Below are 22,335 nucleotides of genomic sequence, written 5' to 3'. Positions count from 1 at the left end.
TTCGGTTAATTTCACACCGAAATCAACCAATACATGGAAACAATGAAAATTGTGCATGATAAATTCTCAGTAAGCAAAAATATGTTTTACAGTATGTGAATTTTTGAACATCGAGTATGGCTCTTTATTTAGTAGAATTCGATGCACACTTTTCCACAATGCATTGGAATAGATGGGTGGCAAGTGATAGGCCCTAGTTCCTAGGTACCCTAGGCCCTAGGTTACTTCACTGGGAAGCGAAGCTTCTGCAGTGGTGTTCAAATGTTAAAACCTGATGACGGGTTAGGGATCCCTTTTGGGAACATCCCCTCCCACGTTCAGCTGGAACGTGGCGCATGGAACGCAAAAATATTCTTAGAAATATTTAACCTCCACACATTAACAAGTCCAATACCTCAAATGAAAGATAAACACCTTGTTCATCTACCCAGCATGTCAGATTTTTTAAATGTTTTACGGCGAAAACACACCACATATTTATATTAGACCACCACCGAAACGAAGACAAGAGGCAGCCATTTTGTCCCAGAAAATATAAAATGATAAAAGCAGGATTAAAAAATAAATCATTCACTAACCTTTTGAAAATCTTCATCAGATGACAGTAATAGGACATGTTACACAGTACATTTTTTCAATAATATGCCATTTATATCCATAAATGTCCATTTACATTGAATTCATGTTCAGAAAATACTCAAAAATGTCAGCAGAAAATATAGGTAGCGCCGCAAGATAACGTAAATAGACATCATAAACTTTGACTAAATATACATGTTCTACATATAGTTAGAAAGATACACTGCTTCTTAATGCAATCGCTTTGTTACATTTATTTTTAAAGTTACAGAAATCGCTCACTATTCAATATTCTGAGACGGCGCTCAGATATAAGCTATATTTCTCCGCTATGTTGGAGTCAACAGAAACACACAATTTCAGCATAAATATTCCCTTACCTTTGATGGTCTTCGTTCAGAATGTACTGGAAGGGTTCATACTTACCCAAAACATCGTTTGGTTTCAAGTCTTGTGTCTTTCTATTAGCTACTGCTAACAATATCAGCTGAAATGCACCCAAAATGTCCTCTGGTCCGGAAAAGTTGCGCATCAAAACTTCAAAATTACATATTATATGTCGACTAAACAGGTCAAACTAAGTGCAGAATCAAGCTTTAGGATGTTGTAAACATACAAAACAATTTTCAATTCAACCGGTCATTGTTAGTTCTCCTCCGGAGTGCTGGAACAAAGGAACGGCTGGGACCAATTCGCGCCCCAACGCACAGGTATTTTCTCGCGGCACTCACTCAATTCACTCCCATAGGGCCAATTCTCGCGGGATTTGAACGATTAAACGCTCTACTGAATGAGGACATCTAGTGGAAGACATAGAAAGTGTCCCCAGATCCATAGCTGGTTGGGAAGGGTGGGGGCGATCACGTCAAAGTTGCCCCAACTTTCATGACCACAAAACTAGTTTGGAAGAATGCCTGCCCTGTGAGTTCTGCTATACTTACAGACATAATTCCAATGGTTTTAGAAGCTTTAGAGTGTTTTCTATCCAATAATAATATTATGTGCATACATTAGCAATTTCTGACAGATTTTTTTTCAGTTTACTATGGCCATGCAATTCCTCCAAAGGGGGCAGTATTCTGCCTAGCCTTAATTAATTAACTAAGTAGTTTTTGTCCTCCTTAAAATGATCACAATTATTTTATCATAAGCTACATCTTTGAAATAAGAAGTATTTTTACCCAAAGTGGATTTCTGTTTTCTCATTGAAAAGTGTTTCTTGTTGTCTTGGCCTTCGTCGGAGCCTTTAAACAAAATACTGAACATCTTTCGATTTGTGAGTGTGTCGGCACCGGGACTCGGGATGTGGATGCATTATTGATGTCATGTTAGCAATGCCATTTGATTTGAACATATGGATTGTTATAGTTTTGTAAGCTACCTATTGAATTATTTAATTTATGGATCAAGCCTTAGCAGTCATTCTGATCTTGTTCCCAATGATCAGTGTTTATTATGTTGCTGTACAGTGGTTCTGAATTTGCGATGCTGTCCACGTTTTGCTGCGCAATACCCTTTTGATTTAAACATTTTGATAAGCTTTGATGTGTGTACTAGGCTATTTAATTTAATGTATTTATGTTACAGCACTTTTGTTTCACAAAAAAATACTGTATGTTACAATGGAACCAAATTATCTGTTTCTATCTTCAGTGCTTTTTAAATAGGAAGATGGTTTATATGGGCTACGGTAGGCTATAGCTCGAATTTGGTAGTCTGCTTATAACCAACCTGAGTAGGCCTATAACTCCATTCCTATTCTATTCCGAGAATAGAGAAATCAATAGAATTGGAAATGAGCTATTATCAGGCTGGTTAGTGTCTGTTGAATTTGGAAAATCCACCCGCACTCGGCCCCACCCCACCTACTCAGCCAGTCAGGAGCCGTGGCATACTGCATACTTTTTACTAAACAGTACGTACTAAATATTATGCGACGATGAGTACATAACATGCAGTTTAAGTATGTTGTATGCTAGTATGTGTATTCGGACACAGTAACTGTATTAGTCTTGTCATTGCTTTATCTGCCTTCTTTTTTTCTGTCAGATTGGCTGCAATGGCCTTGCTAGTGTTGCAGAGCGAGGAAGAAACTTTCTGGTGTCTGGTGGCCATTGTCGAGACCATCATGCCTCAGGACTTCTATGGCAAGACTCTAACAGCATCTCAGGTATGTGAAACGATTCCTTTGATAGTTTTTAATATATGTTTTGCTGAAGTTGCAATGTGGGTGGATATCCATTAATGTACTTGTAATGTACTTTAATGTAAAAAAAATAAAATAAAAAAAAACACTCGAATGGAGCAGCTAGTGAAGCATAAAAATTCAAGCATTGGTTCAGGGTTCGATACTGTTACCAAATCTGTCATTTTGGGACGTTTGACTTTACATTTTTTTATCAGTCACAAGGGTGCCAGTGAAAACAATTTACCTGGTCACGTTAGTTCCGTGATTTTATTTATTATCAATTTTTATGAGAGATGCAGGCGCTATTGTTTGTTTCCCGCCGTTTCAGTTCATTATTATGAGCTAGATGACATTGAATGTTGGCTTCAACTTGGTTTTCCATACAAAGCATTCCACTACAAATAAACCTTTGACACTTTCTCATTTTAAAAACATGAAACAGTACACTACAGATTTTGGCCCCAATTTTTCTGTTCCAAACAGGTTTTTGAGATCGGAAACAAAATCCCCATGTCGTTGCCTACTCGGAACACGCGGCCGTCACCATCGCTTGCCTAGTGTGAGTGTATCAGAGACGCAATCGAAGGCCTACGGATCTCGTCTTAGAGCAGTCCCTGACCTCCCGATACTTGGATCAAAATCTGCAAAGCTCTTTTAGTGTGAGATGTACAACAACAAGTTTTAAGAATGGTGTTGATATAATTTCATTATTCCAATATGTTTTCATTAATTGAATTCACTTAGTCTATTTTATGAGAATTTGTAAGATTCTTATTTGCATAGAATAGACGGAGACCAGTCTTATCAAAAATTGATAATAGTATTTATTCTCGGAGCGCGCTGCCATGTAACCACGAACAACAGTTTATATACAAAATATGACGTCATTGGTTCTAGAATGAATCTTCTCCTCTCGACCAAGACAAAGCAAGTTTAAAAGTTCATTCCGACCTACTAGCACACACACGACACATAATATAACTGAATTAACTCTTGACCCCTCACCACTTAGCTGACAGTTCCAGTTAACGGAAAACCTAAGAAAACAGTCTTTATCTGAACATTCCAGTGCTAAGTTGAGTCGGTTCAACCATAGGTTGATTACCCTTTCTGCTTACTTAAAAAAAAAACACTTCCAATCTTCTCCAAACTGGCTGGAATAGTATTTATTTAATTTGAATTGCCCCCTGTTTCAGGCTCCACAATCCCTCACTTATGAATTCATATTGTTAATCAGATATAACAAAACAGAGTATAAGTTTACTTAGTTACAGTTCTATTTATAATGGGGATATTGTTTAGTAATTTATTCATAAAATTCCTAACAAATGGTGATTAGCAATAGCTTTTGAGAGCTCGCCAGAGAAGAAGCGAGTGAGATGACATTGTTTTTCATCACCCAGGAGACTCTCAAGCAGGAGCGATGACTACTACTAGTATGCATTTGTACTTGCCTTTAACCCAAGCCAAAGTGTCAAATAGTTGCAGCTCTGATTTGAACAAGCAATGTTATTAAATTCTAAATGTTGGGTAGACATTTCAACTCTATGGCAAGCGTGAATGTCTGACTGAAAACGTTTATAAGCTTGCAGCTTGTTGTAGCTACAGTATGTTCAATCTAATCACATTGTTTTTGCTAGACAGTGTGGTATTGACAATCCTCACGAAGTGAAGAATCTTGTAGTGTGTGACCCCCGTCTGTGCCACATCGTTAAGTGTGCGCACCACTACGTTGGAAAGACAAAAAAAACTACAGAAAAGGTGGTGGTTTAATGTGAGAGGCTCAGCCATTTTGAAAGTTGTTTTAAATTTTTAATTTCACCTTTATTTAACCAGGTAGGCCAGTTGAGAACAAGTTCTCATTTACAACTGCAACCTGCCCAAGATAAAGCAAAGCAGTGCGACTAAAACAACAACACAGAGTTACACATAAACAAACGTACAGTCAATAACACAATAGAAAAATCTATGTACAGTGTGTGCAAATGTAGAAGAGTAGGGAGGAAATGCAATAAATAGTCCATGGACGCGAAATAATTACAATTTAGCATTAACACTGGAGTGATAGATGTGCAGATGATGAAGTGCACGTAGAGATACTGGGGTGCAAAAGAGCAAGAGGATAAGTAACAATATGGGGGTGAGGTAGTTGGGTGTGCTATTTACAGATTGGTATTGTACAGGTACAGTGATCGATAAGGTGCTCTGACAGCTGATGCTTAAAAGTTAGAGAGGGAGATATAAGACTCCAGACTCAGTGATTTTTGCAATTCATTCCAGTCATTGGCAGCAGAGAACTGGAAGGAAAGGCGGCCAAAATAAGTTTTGGCTTTGGGGATGACCAGTGAAATATACCTGCTGGAGCGGGTGCTACAGGTGGTTGACGCTATGTGACCAGTGAGCTGAGATAAGGCGGGGCTTTACCTAGCATAGACTTATAGATGACCTGGAGCCAGTGGGTTTGGCGAAGAATATGTAGTGAGGTCCAGCAAACGAGAGCATACAGGTCCCATTGGTGGGTAGTATATGGGGCTTTGGTGACAAAACGGATGGCATTGTGATAGACTACATCCAGTTTGCTGAGTAGAACGTTGGAGGCTATTTTGTAAATGACATCACCGAAGTCGAGGATTGGTAGGATAGTCAGTTTTACGAGGGTTTGACTGGCAGCATGAGTGAAGGAGGTTTTGTTTGCGAAATAGGAAGCCGATTCTACATGTAATTTTGGATTGGAGATGCTTAATGTGAGTCTGGAAGGAGAGTTTACCGTCTAACCAGACACCTAGGTATTTGTAGTTGTCCACGTATTCTAAGTCAGAACCGTCCAGAGTAGTGATGCTAGTCGGGCAGGAGGGTGCGGGCAGCGATCGGTTGAAGAGCATGCACTTAGTTTTACTTGCATTTAAAAGCAGTTGGAGGCCACGGAAGGACTGTTATATGGCATTGAAGCTCGTTTGGAGGTTTGTTAGCACAGTGTCCAAAGAAGGGCCAGATGTATACAGAATGGTGTCGTCTGTGAAGAGGTGGATCAGAGAATCACCAGCAGCAAGAGCGACATCATTGAAATATACAGAGAAAAGACTCGGCCTGAGAATTAAACCCTGTGGCACCCCCATAGAAACTGCCAGAGGTCCGGACAACAGCCCCTCCGATTTGACACACTGAACTCTGGCTGAGAAGTAGTTGGTGAACCAGGCGAAGCAGTCATTCGAGAAGCCAAGGCTATTGAGTCTGCCGATAAGAATGCAGTGATTGACAGAGTCGAAAGCCTTGGCCAGGTCAATGAAGACGGCTGCCCAGTACTGTCTTTTATCGATGGAGGTTATGATATCATTTAGAACCTTGCTGCGAGGGGTGCTGAGATGTTGGCCAGGGTAGGGGTAGCCAGGTGGAAAGCATGGCCAGCCATAGAAAAATGCTAATTGAAATGATCGATTTTCGTAGATTTATCGGTGGTGACAATGTTTCCTCTCCTCAGGGCAGTGGGCAGCTGGGAGGAGGTGCTCTTATTTTCCATGGACTTTACAGTGTCCCAAAACTTTTTGGAATTAGTGCTACAGGATGAAAATTTATGTTTTGAAAAAGCTTAGCTTTCCTAACAGAGTGAGTATATTGGTTCCTGACTTCCCTGAAAATGTGCATATCGCGAGGGCTTTTCGATGTTAATGCAGAACGCCACAGGATGTTTTTGTGCTGGTCAAGGGCAGTCAAGTCTGGGGTGAACGAAGGGCTATATCTGTTCTTAGTTCTACATTTTTGTAATGGCGCACGCTTATTTAAGATGGTGGGGAATGCACTTTGAAAGAGCAACCAGGAATCCTGACGTGATGAGGTCTATATCCTTCCAGGATACCCGGGCCAGGTCGACTAGAAAGGCCTGCTCGCTGAAGTGTTTTAGGGAGTGTTTGACAGTGATGAGGGGTGGTTGTTTGATCGCGCCCCTATTTCGCACACAGAAAATGAGGCAATGATCGCTGAGATCCTGGTTGTAGACAGCGGAGGTGTATTTAGAGGGCAAGTTGGTCAGGGTGATATCTAAGACGATGCCCATGGCTATGGATTTAGGGTTGTACCTAGTAGGTTCCTTGATCATTTATATGAGATTGAGGGCATCTAGCTTAGATTGTAGGACGGCTGGGGTGTTAAGCATGTTCCAGTTTAGGTCACCTAACAGTACGAACTCTGAAGATAGATGGGGACAATCAATTCACATATGGTGTCCAGGGCACAGCTGGGGGCTGAAGGGGGTCTATAACAAGCGGCAATAGTGACAGACTTGTTTCTGGAAAGGTGGGTTTTAAAACGTAGAAGCTTGAATTGTTTGGGCACAGACCTGGATAGTATGACAGAACTCTGCAGGCTATCTCTGCAGTAAATTGCAACTCCGCCCCCTTTGGCAGTTCTATCTTGTCGGAAAATGTTATAGTTAGGGATGGAAATTTCAGGATTTTTCGTGGCCTTCCTAATCTAGGATTCAGACATGGCTAGGACATCCAGGTTGGCGGAGTGTGCTAAAGCAGTGAATGAAACAAACTTAGGGAGTAGGCTCTAATGTTAACATTCATGAAACCAAGGCTTTTACAGTTACAGAAGTCAACAAATTAGAGTGCCTGGGGAATGGGAGTGGAGTTACAGTGGGGAGAACAAGTATTTGATACACTGCCAATTTTGCAGGTTTTCCTACTTACAAAGCATGTAGAGGTCTGTAATGTTTTATTATAGGTACACTTCAACTGTGAGAGACGGAATCTAAAACAAAAATCCAGAAAATCACATGGTATGATTTTTAAGTAATTAATTAGCATTTTACTGCATGACATAAGTATTTGATACATCAGAAAAGCAGAATTTAATATTTGGTACAGAAACCTTTGTTTGCAATTACAGAGATCACACGTTTCCTGTAGTTCGTAAACAGGTTTGCACACACTGCAGCAGGGATTTTGGCCCACTCCTCCATACAGACCTTCTCCAGATCCTTCGGGTTTCGGGGCTGTCGCTGGGCAATACGGACTTTCAGCTCCCTCCAAAGATTTTCTATTGGGTTCAGGCCTGGAGACTGGCTAGGCCACTCTAGGACCTTGAGATGCTTCTTTACAGAGCCACTCCTTAGTTGCCCTGGCTGTGTGTTTTGGGTCATTGTCATGCTGAAAGACCCAGCCATGACCCATCTTCAATGCTCTTACTGAGAGAAGGAGGTTGTTGGCCAAGATCTCGCGATACATGGCCCCATCCATCCTCCCCTCAATACGGTGCAGTCGTCCTGTCCCCTTTGCAGAAAAGCATCCCAAAGAAGGATGTTTCCACCTCCATGCTTCACGGTTGGGATGGTGTTCTTAGGGTTGTACTCTTCCTTCTTCCTCCAAACAAGGTGAGTGGAGTTTAGACCAAAAAGCTATATTTTTGTCTCATCAGACCACATGACCTTCTCCCATTCCTCCTCTGGATCATCCAGATGGTCATTGGCAAACTTCAGACGGGCCTGGACATGCACTGGCTTGAGCAGGGGGACCTTGCGTGCGCTGCAGGATTTTAATCCATGACAGCGTAGTGTGTTACTAATGGTTTTCTTTGAGACTGTGGTCCCAGCTGTCTTCAGGTCATTGACCAGGTCCTGCAGTGTAGTTCTGGGCTGAACCCTCACCTTCCTCATGATCATTGATGCCCCACAAGGTGAGATCTTGCATGGAGCCCCAGACTGAGGGTGATTGACCGTCATCTTGAACTTCTTCCATTTTCTAATAATTGCGCCAACAGTTGTTGCCTTCTCACCAAGCTGCTTGCCTATTGTCCTGTAGCCCATCCCAGCCTTGTGCAGGTCTACAATTTATCCCCGATGTCCTTAAACAGCTCTTTGGTCTTGGCCATTGTGGAGAGGTTGGAGTCTGTTTGATTAAGTGTGTGGACAGGTGCAGTTAATACAGGTAATGAGTGGAGAACAGGAGGGCTTCTCAAAGAAAAACTAACAGGTCTGTGAGAGCCGGAATTCTTACTGGTTGGTAGGTGATCAAATACTTATGTCATGCAATAAAATATAAATGAATTACTTAAAAATCATACAATGTGATTTTCCGGATTTTTGTTTTAGATTCCGTCTCTCACAGTTGAAGTGTATCTATGATAAACATTACAGACCTCTACATGCTTTGTAAGTAGGAAAACCTGCAAAATCGGCAGTGTATCAAATACTTGTTCTCCCCACTGTAGGCACTACAGGGCCTGGGTTAACCTCTACATCACCAGAGGAACAGAGGAGGAGTAGGATAAGGGCTAAACACTATAAGAACTGGTCGTCTAGTGTGTTCCCGAGCAGAGAGTAAAAGAAGCAGATTTCTGGGTGCGGAAGAATAGATTTAAGGCATAATGTACAGACAAGGGTATGGTAGGATGTGAATACAGTGGAGGTAAACCTTAGGCATTGAGTGATGATGAGAGAGGTTTTGTCTCTAGAGGCACCATTTAAGCCAGGTGAGGTCACCACATGTGTGGGGGGGTGGAACAAAAGGGCTAGCTAAGGCATATTCAGCAGGGCTGGAGGCTCTACAGTGAAATAAGACAATAATCACTTACCAAAACAGCAATAGACGAGGCATATTGACATTAGGGAGAGGCATGTGTAGCTGAGTGATCATAGTGTCCAGTGAGTAGCTAGGCGAGCTGGAGACACGGCGATTCAGACAGCTAGCAGGCTAGCAGATGGGCCTTTGGGGGACGTTGCAACGGGACAGCCTGTTGAAACCCCTTCAGATGGTTACATCGGCACACCTGTCGTGATGGATCGGCGGGGCTCCGTGTCGGCAGTAAAAGGGTCCAGGCCAATTGGCAAACAGGTATTGTAGCCCAAGAATTGGCTGGTGGACCTCTTCAGCTAGCCGGGAGATAGCCTGGAGTTAGCCTCAAGCTAGGCCTAACTGGTGCTTTCTTTGGGACAGAGACATTAGCCAGGAGTAGCCACTCGGATAGCAGCTAGCTAGCTGTGATGATCCGGTGTAAAGGTTCAGAGCTTGCTGTAGGAATCTGGAGATGTGGTAGAGAAAAAGCAGTGTGATGTGCTCTGGGTTGATATCGCCTGTGCAGACTGGCAGGAATTGCCCGGGCTAAGGCTGGCTGATGTCCGAGTTAATGATGACCGCTAAAAGTGGTTAACTGGCTAGTAGCTAGTAGCTAGTTAGCTGGCTAGCTTCTGATGGGGGTTCCGGTTCTAGTGTAAACAATAGGTTCTAGTGTAAACAACAAGTGTAAACAATAGCAGATCGGTACCACATTGGATGAGGCGAGAAGGAGGAGAGCAGGTTCAGTCCGTAGACGGAAATATAAAAAATATATGCAAAGAAAAGTATATATACATGGGACGGATGGGGGGGGACAAGACAAACAGACGTCCTACTGCTATGCCATCTTGGAATCAGTAGTCGTGTAATGTACACCCGGCTTAACTCTTCAACATCTCAAATGTCAAGACTGACTAGCTACACATGGACAGACTTCATTAGTGTGTTTGTGTCGGGAGCATGCTGTCTATTTAGCCAGTTAATGCCCACATTATTCTGTCATATTTTAGAATGTAAAAAATGATGTGAATGTCAATGCATAATGCCATTGGGTAGGCCTATTAAAAAATGCATTATTCTTTTACCACTACCACTGTTTTTGGGTAGATGGAAAGTCAATTAAAAGGTAACTACAAAGTAACAGAATCATGATTATTTGCATCAATCCAGTGCCCATTTTGTTTTTAAAACTCCATCACAAGTGGGCTACAGAAACACAGAAAACCAAACTGTCTGGCTGGTTCTCACCTGAATTAAAGGGTAACTACATGCAAAAAAAAAGTGATTTTTTTCCAGACCTAAAAAATGGTCCCCAGATGTAGTTTAAACATTGTGGTGGACTTGGAACATCCAATTTTGTTGTTTCCTATTTTAAAAAGTGTGATTTTGAGAGAGAAAAAATGAAAATCAGTCCTCCGCTATATTATACAGTATATATATTTTTTGTCATGGTATCGTTTTGGTATCAATAATCTTTATTTTATTTTTTATTCTGCCCTCTAAAGGATTTTGCAGAAAAGAACATGGCAAAAAAATACATTTTGCACTTTATTTTAACTATTTTCTTTGCTGTTACAGTAAATCTATCCAAATCAATGTAAGAACACAAGGGCATGCTCATTTAAATTATTAGCCTGGTTCTGTATGGAATGCAGGACTACAAAAATATATAGCAAAATTGGTGTGACCAAATAATGTTCTGGTGCCACCAGTGGAAAAAGTTAGTGTAGAACCCTGTGTTGGTTGTTCACCCACTAATAGGGAGCGTGAACTGGGTTTAGACTGTGGTGGGACAGAAAGGTTTGTTTAACCCATCTTGTGTCTTAATCTCAGGTGGAGCAGCGCGTGCTCAAGGACTTCATGGCAGAGAAGATGCCGAGACTAACAGCCCATTTCCACTGTCACGGAGTGGACGTGTCCCTGGTCACCTCCGACTGGTTCCTAGCTGCGTTTGTGGAGAGGCTGACCAGTGACGTCCTGCTCAGAATTTGGGACGCCTTCCTGTACGAGGGCACCAAGGTCAATGGGGCTTGAGGAAGGGGTTAGGGTTTTTAGGCTACAGGTTACAGATGACAGGTTTTGGACGTATATTTCAGTGATATTGATGTTTTGATATGTGGATTGTACCATATTAAAGTTACTTTTCATAAAGGTAATTGAGTCAAATTCTTCAGAGAGGAATACCATTGCAATAATAGTCGGATGAGAGTGGTTGTTTGGTGTTTTAGACATATTTCCAGAATGGGTCTCTATGGTAGTACTGAGAAATGACAATAAGTAATTTAAATATACAGGCAACTGCCAAACTAAAGGAAACACGAACATAAAGTGTCTTAATATGGCATTGGGTCAACACAAGCCATCAGAACCGTTTCAATGTGTCTTGGCAGAGATTCTACAACTGGAACTCTATTTGAGGGATGCGACTCCATTCTTCCATGATAAATTCCATAATTTGGTGTTTTGTTGATAATGGTGAAAAACGCTGTCTCAGGTGCCACTCCAAAATCTCCCATGTGTTTAATTGGGTTGAGATCTGGTGACTGACACACACACACACACACACACACACACACACACACACACACACACACACACACACACACACACACACACACACTTTAAACCCCCTATGCTCCTTTGAGACCCCTCTTTCAAAGTCACTAAGATCTCTTCTAGCTATGGTAGGCAAAATAATGGGCAACTGGGCATTTTTATACATGATGGGATGTTTTAATTGCTTAATTCACTTTGGAACCACACCTGCTTTCAATATACTTTGTATCCCTCATTTACTCAAGTGTTTAGTTTATTTATCAGTAATAAAGGAAGCACTTATATCCAAAAAACAAAAAGGATTATGTAATTCACTGGGGTCAAGCTTCCTGACATCCAGGACCTATATACTAGGCGGTGTCAGGGGAAGGCCCCAAAAATTTGTCAATGACTCCAGTCACCCAAATCATAGACTGTTCTCTCTGCTAACGCACAGCAAGCGGTACCGGAGCGACCAAGTCTAGGTCTAAAAGGCTCCTTAACAGCTTCTACCCCCAAGCCATAAGACTGCTGAACAATTAATAAAATGGCCACCCGGACTATTTACATTGAAACCCCCCTCCTTTGTTTTTACACTGCTGCTACTCACTGTTTATTATCTACGCATAGTCACTTTACAAATGACCTTGACTATCCTGTACACATTCACTATTGTCATAGTAGCAAGAAACATTACTACTTAATGGACATAATATTTTATCACATATTTTTACAGGTGATATTTCGCTATGCATTGGCGCTCTTCAAATACACAGAAGAGGACATTCTGAAGATTCATCATAGTGTGGATATCTACCAGTACCTCCGTTTCATCACCAGAACCATCACAGACAGCAGGTAAGATATGTTATCCCCTAAGCTCTTCTATAGATCTAATGAAGGACAATCTGATTGATGGCAATTAAACCAACTGCAGTAGTGCAACAATATACAATGTTAATTGCCTTGTGATGACAAATTTATTTGGCAGTCATTTTTCTTTTATTTGTAATCTCAGTAGCTAGGTTACCATCCATTTGGCGGCAGATTTCCGTGCGACTATTCTAAAAATAATGTGCACATTTTCCCACCAGAGGTGTGTTTCCATCAAACTGAATTGGTACAGATAAATCTTCTTTGGGATTTTTTTCACTTTTGGATGAATATCGTTCCCAGAGTGAACTGCCTCCTACTCAGTCCCAAATGCTAACATATGCATATTATTATTAGTATTGGATAGAAAACACTCTGATGTTTCTAAAATTGTTTGAATTATGTCTGTGAGTATAACAGAACTCATATGGCAGGCAAAAATCTAAGAAAAAATCCAAACAGGAAGTGGGAAATCTGAGGTTTGTAGTTTTTGAACTCAGCCCCTATCAAATTCACAGTGGGATATGTGTTATTTTGCACTTCCTAAGGCTTCCACTAGATGTCAACTGTCTTTAGAACGTTGTTTCAGGCTTCTCGTGTGAAGGGGGCCGGATGGAAGCTGTTTGACTAAGAGGTCTGCCAGCAGCCTCGTTCTCAGTAATGCGCATTTCACATGAGAGGTATCTCTTGTTCCATTGCTTTTCTACAGACAATGGAATTCTCCGGTTGGAAAATTATTGAACAGTTATGATAATAACATCCTAAAGATTGATTCTATACTTAGTTTGACAAGTTTCTTCGACCTGTAATATAACTTTTTGAACTTTTTGTCCGACTGGACCTGAACGCGATTTTGGATTTGTTTACCAAACACCCTAACAAAATAAGCTATTGGACATAAATGAACATAAATGATGGACATTATCGAACAAAACAAGCATTTATTGTGGAACTACGATTCCTGGGAGTGCATTCTGATGAAGATCATCAAAGGTAAGTGAATATTTATAATGCTATTTATGACTAATGTTGACGACCCAACATGGCGGATATTTCTCTGGCTGGTTTGGGCTCTGAGCGCCTCTCCTTAATGCAACCGCTGTGTCAGATTTTTTTTTAACTTTACGGAAAAAGACATGCATGCAATAATCTGAGACGGCGCTCAAAAGTAAAACCACCACAGCCGCAAAGATGGTTCCTTTACCTTTGATGATCTACATCAGAAAGCACTACAGGAATCCCAGATCCACAAGTTTGTTTTGTTCGAAAATGTCCGTTATTTATGTCCAAATACCTTCTTTTGTTAGCGCGTTTGGTATACATATCCAAGCGCTAATTCTGGTCAACGTTATATTTGACAAAACGTCAAAAATATATATTATCGGTCGAAGAAACATTTCAAACTAAGTACAGAATCAATCATTAGGATGTTTTTAACATATAGCTTCAATAAAGTTCCAACCGGAGTATTCCTTCTTGTCTTCGTGAGCAATGGAACGCAAGTTACCATGAGGAAAAAGCACGATCACAAAATGGCTGCTTGATGCACATCTGATATATTCTGCTCTCATTCACTCCCACAACAATATAGAAGCCTCATTATAATTTCTATTGATGGTTGACATCTAGTGGAACCCCTAGGCAGTGCAACAACATTCATATCTCAAGGGGATTTCATTGGGGACTCTGGTGAATACATACAAACTCAGATTTCTGACTTCCTGTTTTGATTTCAACTCAGGATTTTGCCTGCCAATATGAGTTCTGTTATACTCACAAACATCATTCAAACAGTTTTAGAAACGTCAGAGTGTTTTCTATCCAATTCTAATAATAATATGCAAATATTAGCAACTATGACTGAGGAGCAGGCCATTTGATATGGGCACCTTTCATCCAAGCTACTCAGTACTGCCCCTGCAGCCATAAAAAGTTAATGGTTCGTCGGAGGGCATAACGGGATTATAAACTTCAGGGCTACTTGAAAGCGGCAGCTCTACCCTTTTGCTCAGTGCGGATGTTGCCTGTAATCCATGGCTTCTGGTTGGGGTATGTACATACTCTCTTGCTACAGCTTATCATGAGATACTCTACCTCAGTTGAGCAAAACCTTGAGACTTCCTTAGATTTTGTGCACCAGCTGTTGTTTACAAATATACATAAACCGCCACCCCTTGTCTTACCAGAGGCCGCTGTTCTATCCTGCTGAAAAAGCTTAAAACCCGCCAGTTGTATGTTATTCATGTCGTCGTTAAGCCACGACTCGGTGAAACATAAAATATTACAGTTTTTAACGTCCCTTTGGTAGGATATACGTGAATGTAGTTTGTCTATTTTATTATCGTTGGCTAATAGAACTGATGGTAAAGGTAGATTACCCTCTCGGCGACAGATCCTTACAAGATCCTTACAAGACCTGGACCTTACCTGGAACTTCGTCCTCGATACCGCCGTCTCTTTCTCCTGCGAATGACGGGGATGAGGGCCTTGTCGGGCATCTGAAGTAAATCCTTCCCATTCGACTCGTTGAAGAAAAAGTATTCCTCCGGTATGGGTGGGTATTGCTGTCCTGATATCTAGAAGCTCTTTTCGGTCATAAGACACGGTGGCAGAAACATTATGTACAAATAAGTTACGAATAACGCTAAAAAACATACACAGTAGCATAATTGGATACGGGATCATCAAACAGCAGCCATCTCCTTCGGCGCCATTCTCTCAAGTATGCCTCAGGTAATTAATCCGCATTAAATGGTTGGATGGAAACCTGGTTATAGAGACTGTTCTTCTCCCCAAAACGATTTTAATACAATTCCCATGAATTTGTCAACACTTGTCAACAGGACTGAAAATACTTCTATATACTTATAGTGTGTGACAACATAAGCATCAAAATATACAACTGATACACACAAATCACACACTGCTTTTTCCTTCCCTCCACAGGAGACTGACAACCATTGCATTCAGCGACATGAACCCGTTTCCTTTCAGGCTGCTCCGTCAGAGACGGGCCCTGCACCTTCAGTGTGTGCATGTACAGTTGAGTGAGTTAGAGCGTATCCAGAGGGAGCTGGGTAGAGAGCGACGCCAGCACAAGGACAGGGAGCTTGGGCTCGTTTCCAGCGAGGATGAGGGGGACACATGAGCTCTGGATAAAATGCTCTGGCCAGCGTCCTGTTACTCACTTATCTCGGTAGATATTGTCGGTTTGTCATTTCTTGTTTGATGTTTTCAATGTTCATGTTTTATTGTCACGTGCATAAATACAGTGAAATGCCTTTCTTGCAAGCTCTTTCGCAACAATGCAGTAATCAATATCAATAGTACTATAAAATGTATAAAGTAGAATAAAAAATGACGAGAAATAGAAATTAGAACACGAGGAAGCAAGTAAGCTATATACAGGGTCAGTACCAGTACCATATCTACAATGCCATATTTACAATGTGTTGGGAGTGGTAGGAGTAGATACATCGAGCTCCAAAAGTATTGGGACAGTGACACATTTGATGTTGTTTTGGTTCTGTACTCCAGCACTTTGGATTTGAAATGATACAATGACTGACTGTGAGGTTAAAGTGCAGACTGTCAGTTTAAATCTGAGGGTATTGTCACCCATATCAGGTGAACTGTTTAGAAATTTCAGCCCTTTTTGTACATAGTCTCCCCCCCCCCCCCCCATTTTAGAAGACCAAAAGTATTGGGACAAATTCACTTGCGTGTATTACAGTAGTAAAACGTTAAGCATTTGGTCCCATTTTCATAGCACGCAATGACTACATCAAGCTTGCGACTCTGTTGGATGCATTTGCTGTTTGTTTTGGTTGTGTTTCAGATTATTTTGTGTCCCAAAAAAATGCATGGTCAGAATGTTTCAAAACACTTCTGCATTACTGTGGGTGCTACCCTATTTATGGATAATCCTGAATGAATTGTGAATAATGAGTGAGAAAGTTAGAGGCATAAATATTTTTCTCACTCATCATTATTCATGATTCATTCAGGACTTTGTAACTGTCCCAATACTTTTGAAACTCACTCTTTGTATAGGGCTAAATTGACTAGGCATCAGGATATATGATATGTGGCAGACCAGGGGGTTTGGTCAAGATGTTTACACAGATCAGACACTGACAGAGTAGGATTAGCTCAGTTTCAAGGGTGTTTATTTAAATAATAAATCAAAAAGAAAAGGATAGGATAGGTCTCCCCCATGAGACCCTCTACGGGATACCGTCTTCTGGGCTCCAGGTCTTGCTGTATCCTGCCAGGATCAAAACTGCACTCACTCCTGTTACCTCTGTAACCATCCCCAACTATACAGGAGTCCTTTCTTCCCCCCCACTCTCCTCCTGTGTGCTGCCCTTCTGGCAGCTTTATGGGCCTTGCACAGCTGGTGTGCAATCAGCCCTTGATTACACACCAACTCCCAATCAGCTCCCATTAGTCCTGGCTGGAGAACCCGTCGAGACCTGGCATGTCCAGAAGATGGAGCCATCGCCTCGTGATGTACACACCGTCTGTCACCAGGCCTCGATGAGTCTCCCCCTGGTGGCTGACTTGCTGTATGCCACAAATTATTGTGTGTGTGTGTGTGTGTGTGTGTGTGTGTGTGTGTGTGTGTGTGTGTGTGTGTGTGTGTGTGTGTGTGTGTGTGAGCAAATGAAGCGTGAGTGTGCATAATCAGTTAATAAATAATGCAAAAATACTGTGCTGTTGTACCATTGCAAAGCGGGCTTGAGTGCTAGAAACATGCTTTGTAAATCTGTATTATGATTTATTTAATGGTGAGATAAGTATAGCTAGTTATGGCTTAGCAGATAATAAGAAAATAAGAAAAGACAATCAGTATTTACCTGGCTAAAGAGAAGGAATATAATATCTATTGTTTACAGGAAATGTATTTAACAATTTTAGATGTAGTTGTGTGGAAAAAGGACTGGGGGCGAAATAAACTTCTCCGATGGGCAAAGAAACTCAAAAGGGGTGTTGATATTAATTAACAATATTTTTTTCAGAATGTGCAAACTGTTCAAACAGATCCGCAACGTAGATGGATTATTTTAAATATGTTATTGGACCATAAACATATTCATCTAATTAATCTATACGGTCCAAATAATGATGATCCGCGCCACTTTGAAACTACAGTATATATAATAATGTTTCAAGACTACAAGCAATACACTATTTTTATGGTGGGAGATAATGCGGTTTTACATACCTTAATTTGGGGCAGCAGGTAGCCTAGTGGTCAGAGCGTTGGGCCAGTAACCAAAAACTTGCTGGATCGAATCCCTGAGCTGATAAGGTAAAAATCTGTCATTCTTCCCCTGAACAAGCCAGTTAACTCACTGTTCCCCGGTAGGCTGTCATTGTAAATAAGAATTTGTTCTTAACTGACTTGCCTGGTTAAATAATAATTTTTTATTAAATGGACCGTAAAGGAAATCACACTACGAACTATCACCCTTATGCACTTAATAAGGTAATCACAAATATCATGGATATATTGGAACTAGTGGATATATGGAGACTTAAATATCCTGACCTAGTAAGATATACATGGCAGATGCTCAGTCAAATTAGTCGTCTTGACTACTTTGTCATTCTCGCTGGCACCAAAAGTAAAAAAAAAAAACTGTGGATAGGGGACAGAATGCGGTCGGACCATCAAATAATTGGCATATACATTACTCTTACAGAATTTCCACATGGGCGAGGATATTGAAATTTTTGTTTTTAACCAGGATAGAATAATTTATAACGGACTTTTTCCGACATAACATCCCCTTATGGTATGGGACACTTTCAAATGTGCCTTTAGAGGCCATGCATTTCAGTACACATTTTTAGATCAAAATAGTTCATATTAACAAAGTAAATAGAGGGACTAATGGTACAGATAGAAAGTAATGAAAAATATGCCATAGAGGCACAGAATACATTAGAGGAAAAACAAAAGGAAATGGAACTTATTCAAAGATTAAGTGTAATATATTAAATAAAGAGAACTGGATGGAATTTGGGAAAAAAATGCTCCAAATTCTTTTTTCATCTTCAACATAGACTATCAATATTTTTTTACTGAAACTTGTTACCTATGATTCACCAAACAATATTTTGAAAAGAGGAAGCAAAGTACTTTAAGAATTTGTTTTCGTTTCAGTCTCCTCAATCTCCATAAACCGAAGTTAGCTCTAAGAATTTTTTTCTACTAATAATGTAAAATTAACAGCTGTACAGAAAGATGCATGTGAAGGCCAAATTACAGAGGAGGAACTTCTTGATGTAATTAAAGCCTTTAAGTCAGGGAAAACTCCAGGGCTGGATGGTGTTAGGTTCTAAATATCAGAGTAAGAACTTGACAGACACTATGAAAGCTTAAACCAAGTTTATTCATCCCAAAGGATCGAACAGCTGAACAGACAAAGACATGGTTCTACCAGTGGTGGTATATATACCTCAATTTGGGGTGGAGTCTCCTCGCTAAACATTGCGTCTGCATTGCTAGGCAGGAAATTAAGTGATATGTGCCATAAACTGTTCCTTCTCCTTAATGTGACCTGATCTCGACCCCCTTCATCACCAATCCACGGCTCTCTCCCCTTATCAGTGCTGCTACATGTGATTGTTTTTATTTTCTTCTAATGATCAATTAGCCTTTTAAAATGATCAACTTGGATTAGCTAACACAATGTGCCATTGGAACACAGGAGTGATGGTTGCTGATAACGAGCCTCTGTATGCCTGTGTAGATATTCCATAAAAAATGTGCCGTTTCCAGCTACAATAGTCAGTTACAACATTAACAATGTCTACACTGTAGATCAATTTTATGTTATTTTAATGGACAAAAAATAGCTTTTCTTTCAAAAACAAGGAGTTTTCTAAGTGACCCCAAACTTTTGAACGGTAGTGCACATTTATAAACGGGAAATTTTATTGCCGGTAATAACTCTTCTCATTATAACCACCATTTGTCCCTGCTTTCCTGTCTCGAGTGGCATGGTAATGAAAGATCGGCATCTCAACTCTTGATAACTCCATGAGGAAATAATAGTATCCCATAAGATAATGGTAAAATAGACTAGTGACTGGTGTTTCTCATTCATTTTATAATTAAATCCCACCTGTTTCGATCATTTCTCCTAAACAATATCATAACTGCCATCGATAAGAGTGCAGCTGTATTCATCGACCTGGCCAAGGATTTCGACTCTGTCAATCACCACATTCTTATTGGCAGACTCAACAGCTTTGGTTTCTCAAATGACTGCCTCGCCTTGTTCACCAACTACTTCTCTGATAGAGTTCAGTGTGTCAAATCGGAGGGCCAGTTGTCCGGACCTCTGGCAGTCTCTATAGGGGTGCCACAGGGTTCAGTCCTCTGGTCGACTCTTTTCTCTGTATACATCAATGATGTCGCTCTTGCTGCTGGTGATTCTCTGAACCACCTCTACGCAGATGTGACCATTCTGTATACTTCTGGCCCTTCTTTGGACACTGTGTTAACTAACCCCCAGACAAGCTTTAAATGCCATACAACTCTCCTTCCGTGGCCTCCAATTGCTCTTAAATGCAAGTAAATCTTCAATGCTCTTCAACCGATCGCTGCCCACACCTGCCCGCCTGTCCAGTATCACGACTCTGGACGGTTCTGACTTAGAATATGTGGACAACTACAAATACCTAGGTGTCTGGTTAGACGGTAAACTCTCCTTCCAGACTCACATTAAGCATCTCCAATCCAAAATTAAATCTAGAATGGGGTTCCTATTTTGCAACAAAGCATCCTTCACGTGTTACTCTGAGTTGTTGTTTATGTCGCACTGCTTTGCTTTATCTTGGCCAGGTCGCAGTTGTAAATGAGAACTTGTTCTCAACTGGCCTACCTGGTTAAATAAAGGTGAAATAAAACTGAAATTAAACTATGCGAAATCTTAATCAGCAATCCAGAAGTATTAATTATAAACCAAACATGATAATGGTAAATCCACTGCCCATACTCCAATCATTAAACGTTTGTTTTAATTCACCCCATCGTTTATTTAGCATGTTAGCAGCATCCTTAGACACGCCGACATTATCTCGCCACCGAGTCTAACGATACACTGGTCTCTTTTCCCCATAAAATGTCAAGTTAATTTTAGGTTTGGTAAACCCAATGCTAATTCTTCGTGACCCCTCCACCTTTTCGTCCATTCTATAAATCTATTTCAGAATAAGACGACATAGATTTACATTTTATTTCATAATAAAACAACATTTAATGTCTCATGAGATTAGGTTTTCTGAGTTTGCAAGGAATGTTTGGCCAGATCATTTTAATTTGTTACCTTTAGAATTCATCCCCCTGGCATTTCGCCTAGATTCTTCAATCCAAAATACTTTTCCCCGTAGCAAATTCAGCCCGTTTCTCATGATAAGGAACCCGCAATATTTGATCCCTGGCATCTTTTCTAAAATGTTGTTTGAGACTTGGGCTCCCTTCACATAGAAACTGTAATATCTATGAGCCACTATTGATGAACCGAGGCCATACACTGCTATGTAACATTTTCCTGTCCCGCTGCTTTCAAAAGGATTTGTTGCTGTTGTTTTGACAAAGATGCAATGCTTGTATCCCTGAATGCAGCGGGCTCAATTCCTACCTTACACTCTCTTTTCCAGTGACCAATAGCCCCACACCTTTCCTCCCTGTTTCCTTGTCTTACTTGGGCCATTGAAACCACTGTTAGTGACTTTCACTGTGGCTGCATTAACAGCTCATACATCTGCGGAGTAAACGGAATTAGCTTCTCTCTCCACACCGCTTGTACTATTTCATTCCAGTGAGAATGCTGGTCAAATATCCTACCATCAAAGCCAACGTACATATTCCATCAATGTACTCACGTACCCAGTTTTTCTGAGGCTGAGTACATCTACTAATTCCGGGTTTATCGGTTTGTAATTTTTATTGATAGAACGCTGACATCAAAACGCTGGTATATTGCGCTTTTGATTCTGGTTTTATGTCATTGTGCCAAGTCACAATTGCCTACCGGAATTCTCTATTAGATTGGAATTTTCTGTTAGCCGGGAATTGCTGACCAATTTTATCCAGTTTGCAAAATTTTCCCATATTTGAGCCGAATTGCTCAAGTGCATTCTGCACGTGTGACTTTTTCAGCACCTCTATGGCTCTATTAAACTTCTCTTCTTCTAGCCCTGCTTTACTGGGAGCATCGGGTCCGCCGGTCGCCATTTCAATAGTTATTATTCTGACGCTTCCCCGGACGGTGTCCAGGATGTTTAGACTTCTTCACTCCAATCTCTAAACCCCACCTTCTATTAACTGTTTTCCAAGGTAGCGCTACCAACTTCCCGGTAGAATAGTTAGGGTATTTGTGCCTATTAATTGGTCACAGCACTTCATACCTTGTATTAGAACCAATAATATAGCGTCTGCAAATGTATTGCTGGAGAATACGCATGACCTAATTAATGTCTTATTCCAGTGTTGTGCCTCAAATATCACTGTTGTTGATAATACACCTTACCAAAATTATTCACACTTGTTTTCTTTTTTCCACATAATCCGCAATAGGGCATAAGCCAACC

General features: G+C 40.8%; 1 protein-coding gene across 1 annotated transcript in view; it reads left to right on the top strand.

The window, feature by feature from the left end:
- The window catches only part of LOC110534268 (TBC1 domain family member 2A), a 29,351-nt gene extending 11,639 nt beyond the window's left edge, over positions 1–17,712 (top strand). Inside the window, exons 10-13 of the mRNA XM_021619023.2 lie at positions 2,629–2,749; positions 11,152–11,337; positions 12,590–12,711; positions 15,673–17,712. Of these exons, the coding sequence (XP_021474698.2) occupies positions 2,629–2,749; positions 11,152–11,337; positions 12,590–12,711; positions 15,673–15,874 (631 nt within the window). The 3' untranslated portion in view covers positions 15,875–17,712. The remainder of the gene's footprint in view (positions 1–2,628; positions 2,750–11,151; positions 11,338–12,589; positions 12,712–15,672) is intronic.
- The last annotated feature ends 4,623 nt before the right edge of the window (positions 17,713–22,335 follow it).

Source organism: Oncorhynchus mykiss, chromosome 10 (assembly GCF_013265735.2).
Source record: "Oncorhynchus mykiss isolate Arlee chromosome 10, USDA_OmykA_1.1, whole genome shotgun sequence".
Lineage (NCBI taxonomy): Eukaryota > Metazoa > Chordata > Actinopteri > Salmoniformes > Salmonidae > Oncorhynchus > Oncorhynchus mykiss.
Note: the sequence above shows the minus strand (reverse complement) of the source record. Positions and strands in the feature narration are given on the sequence as shown.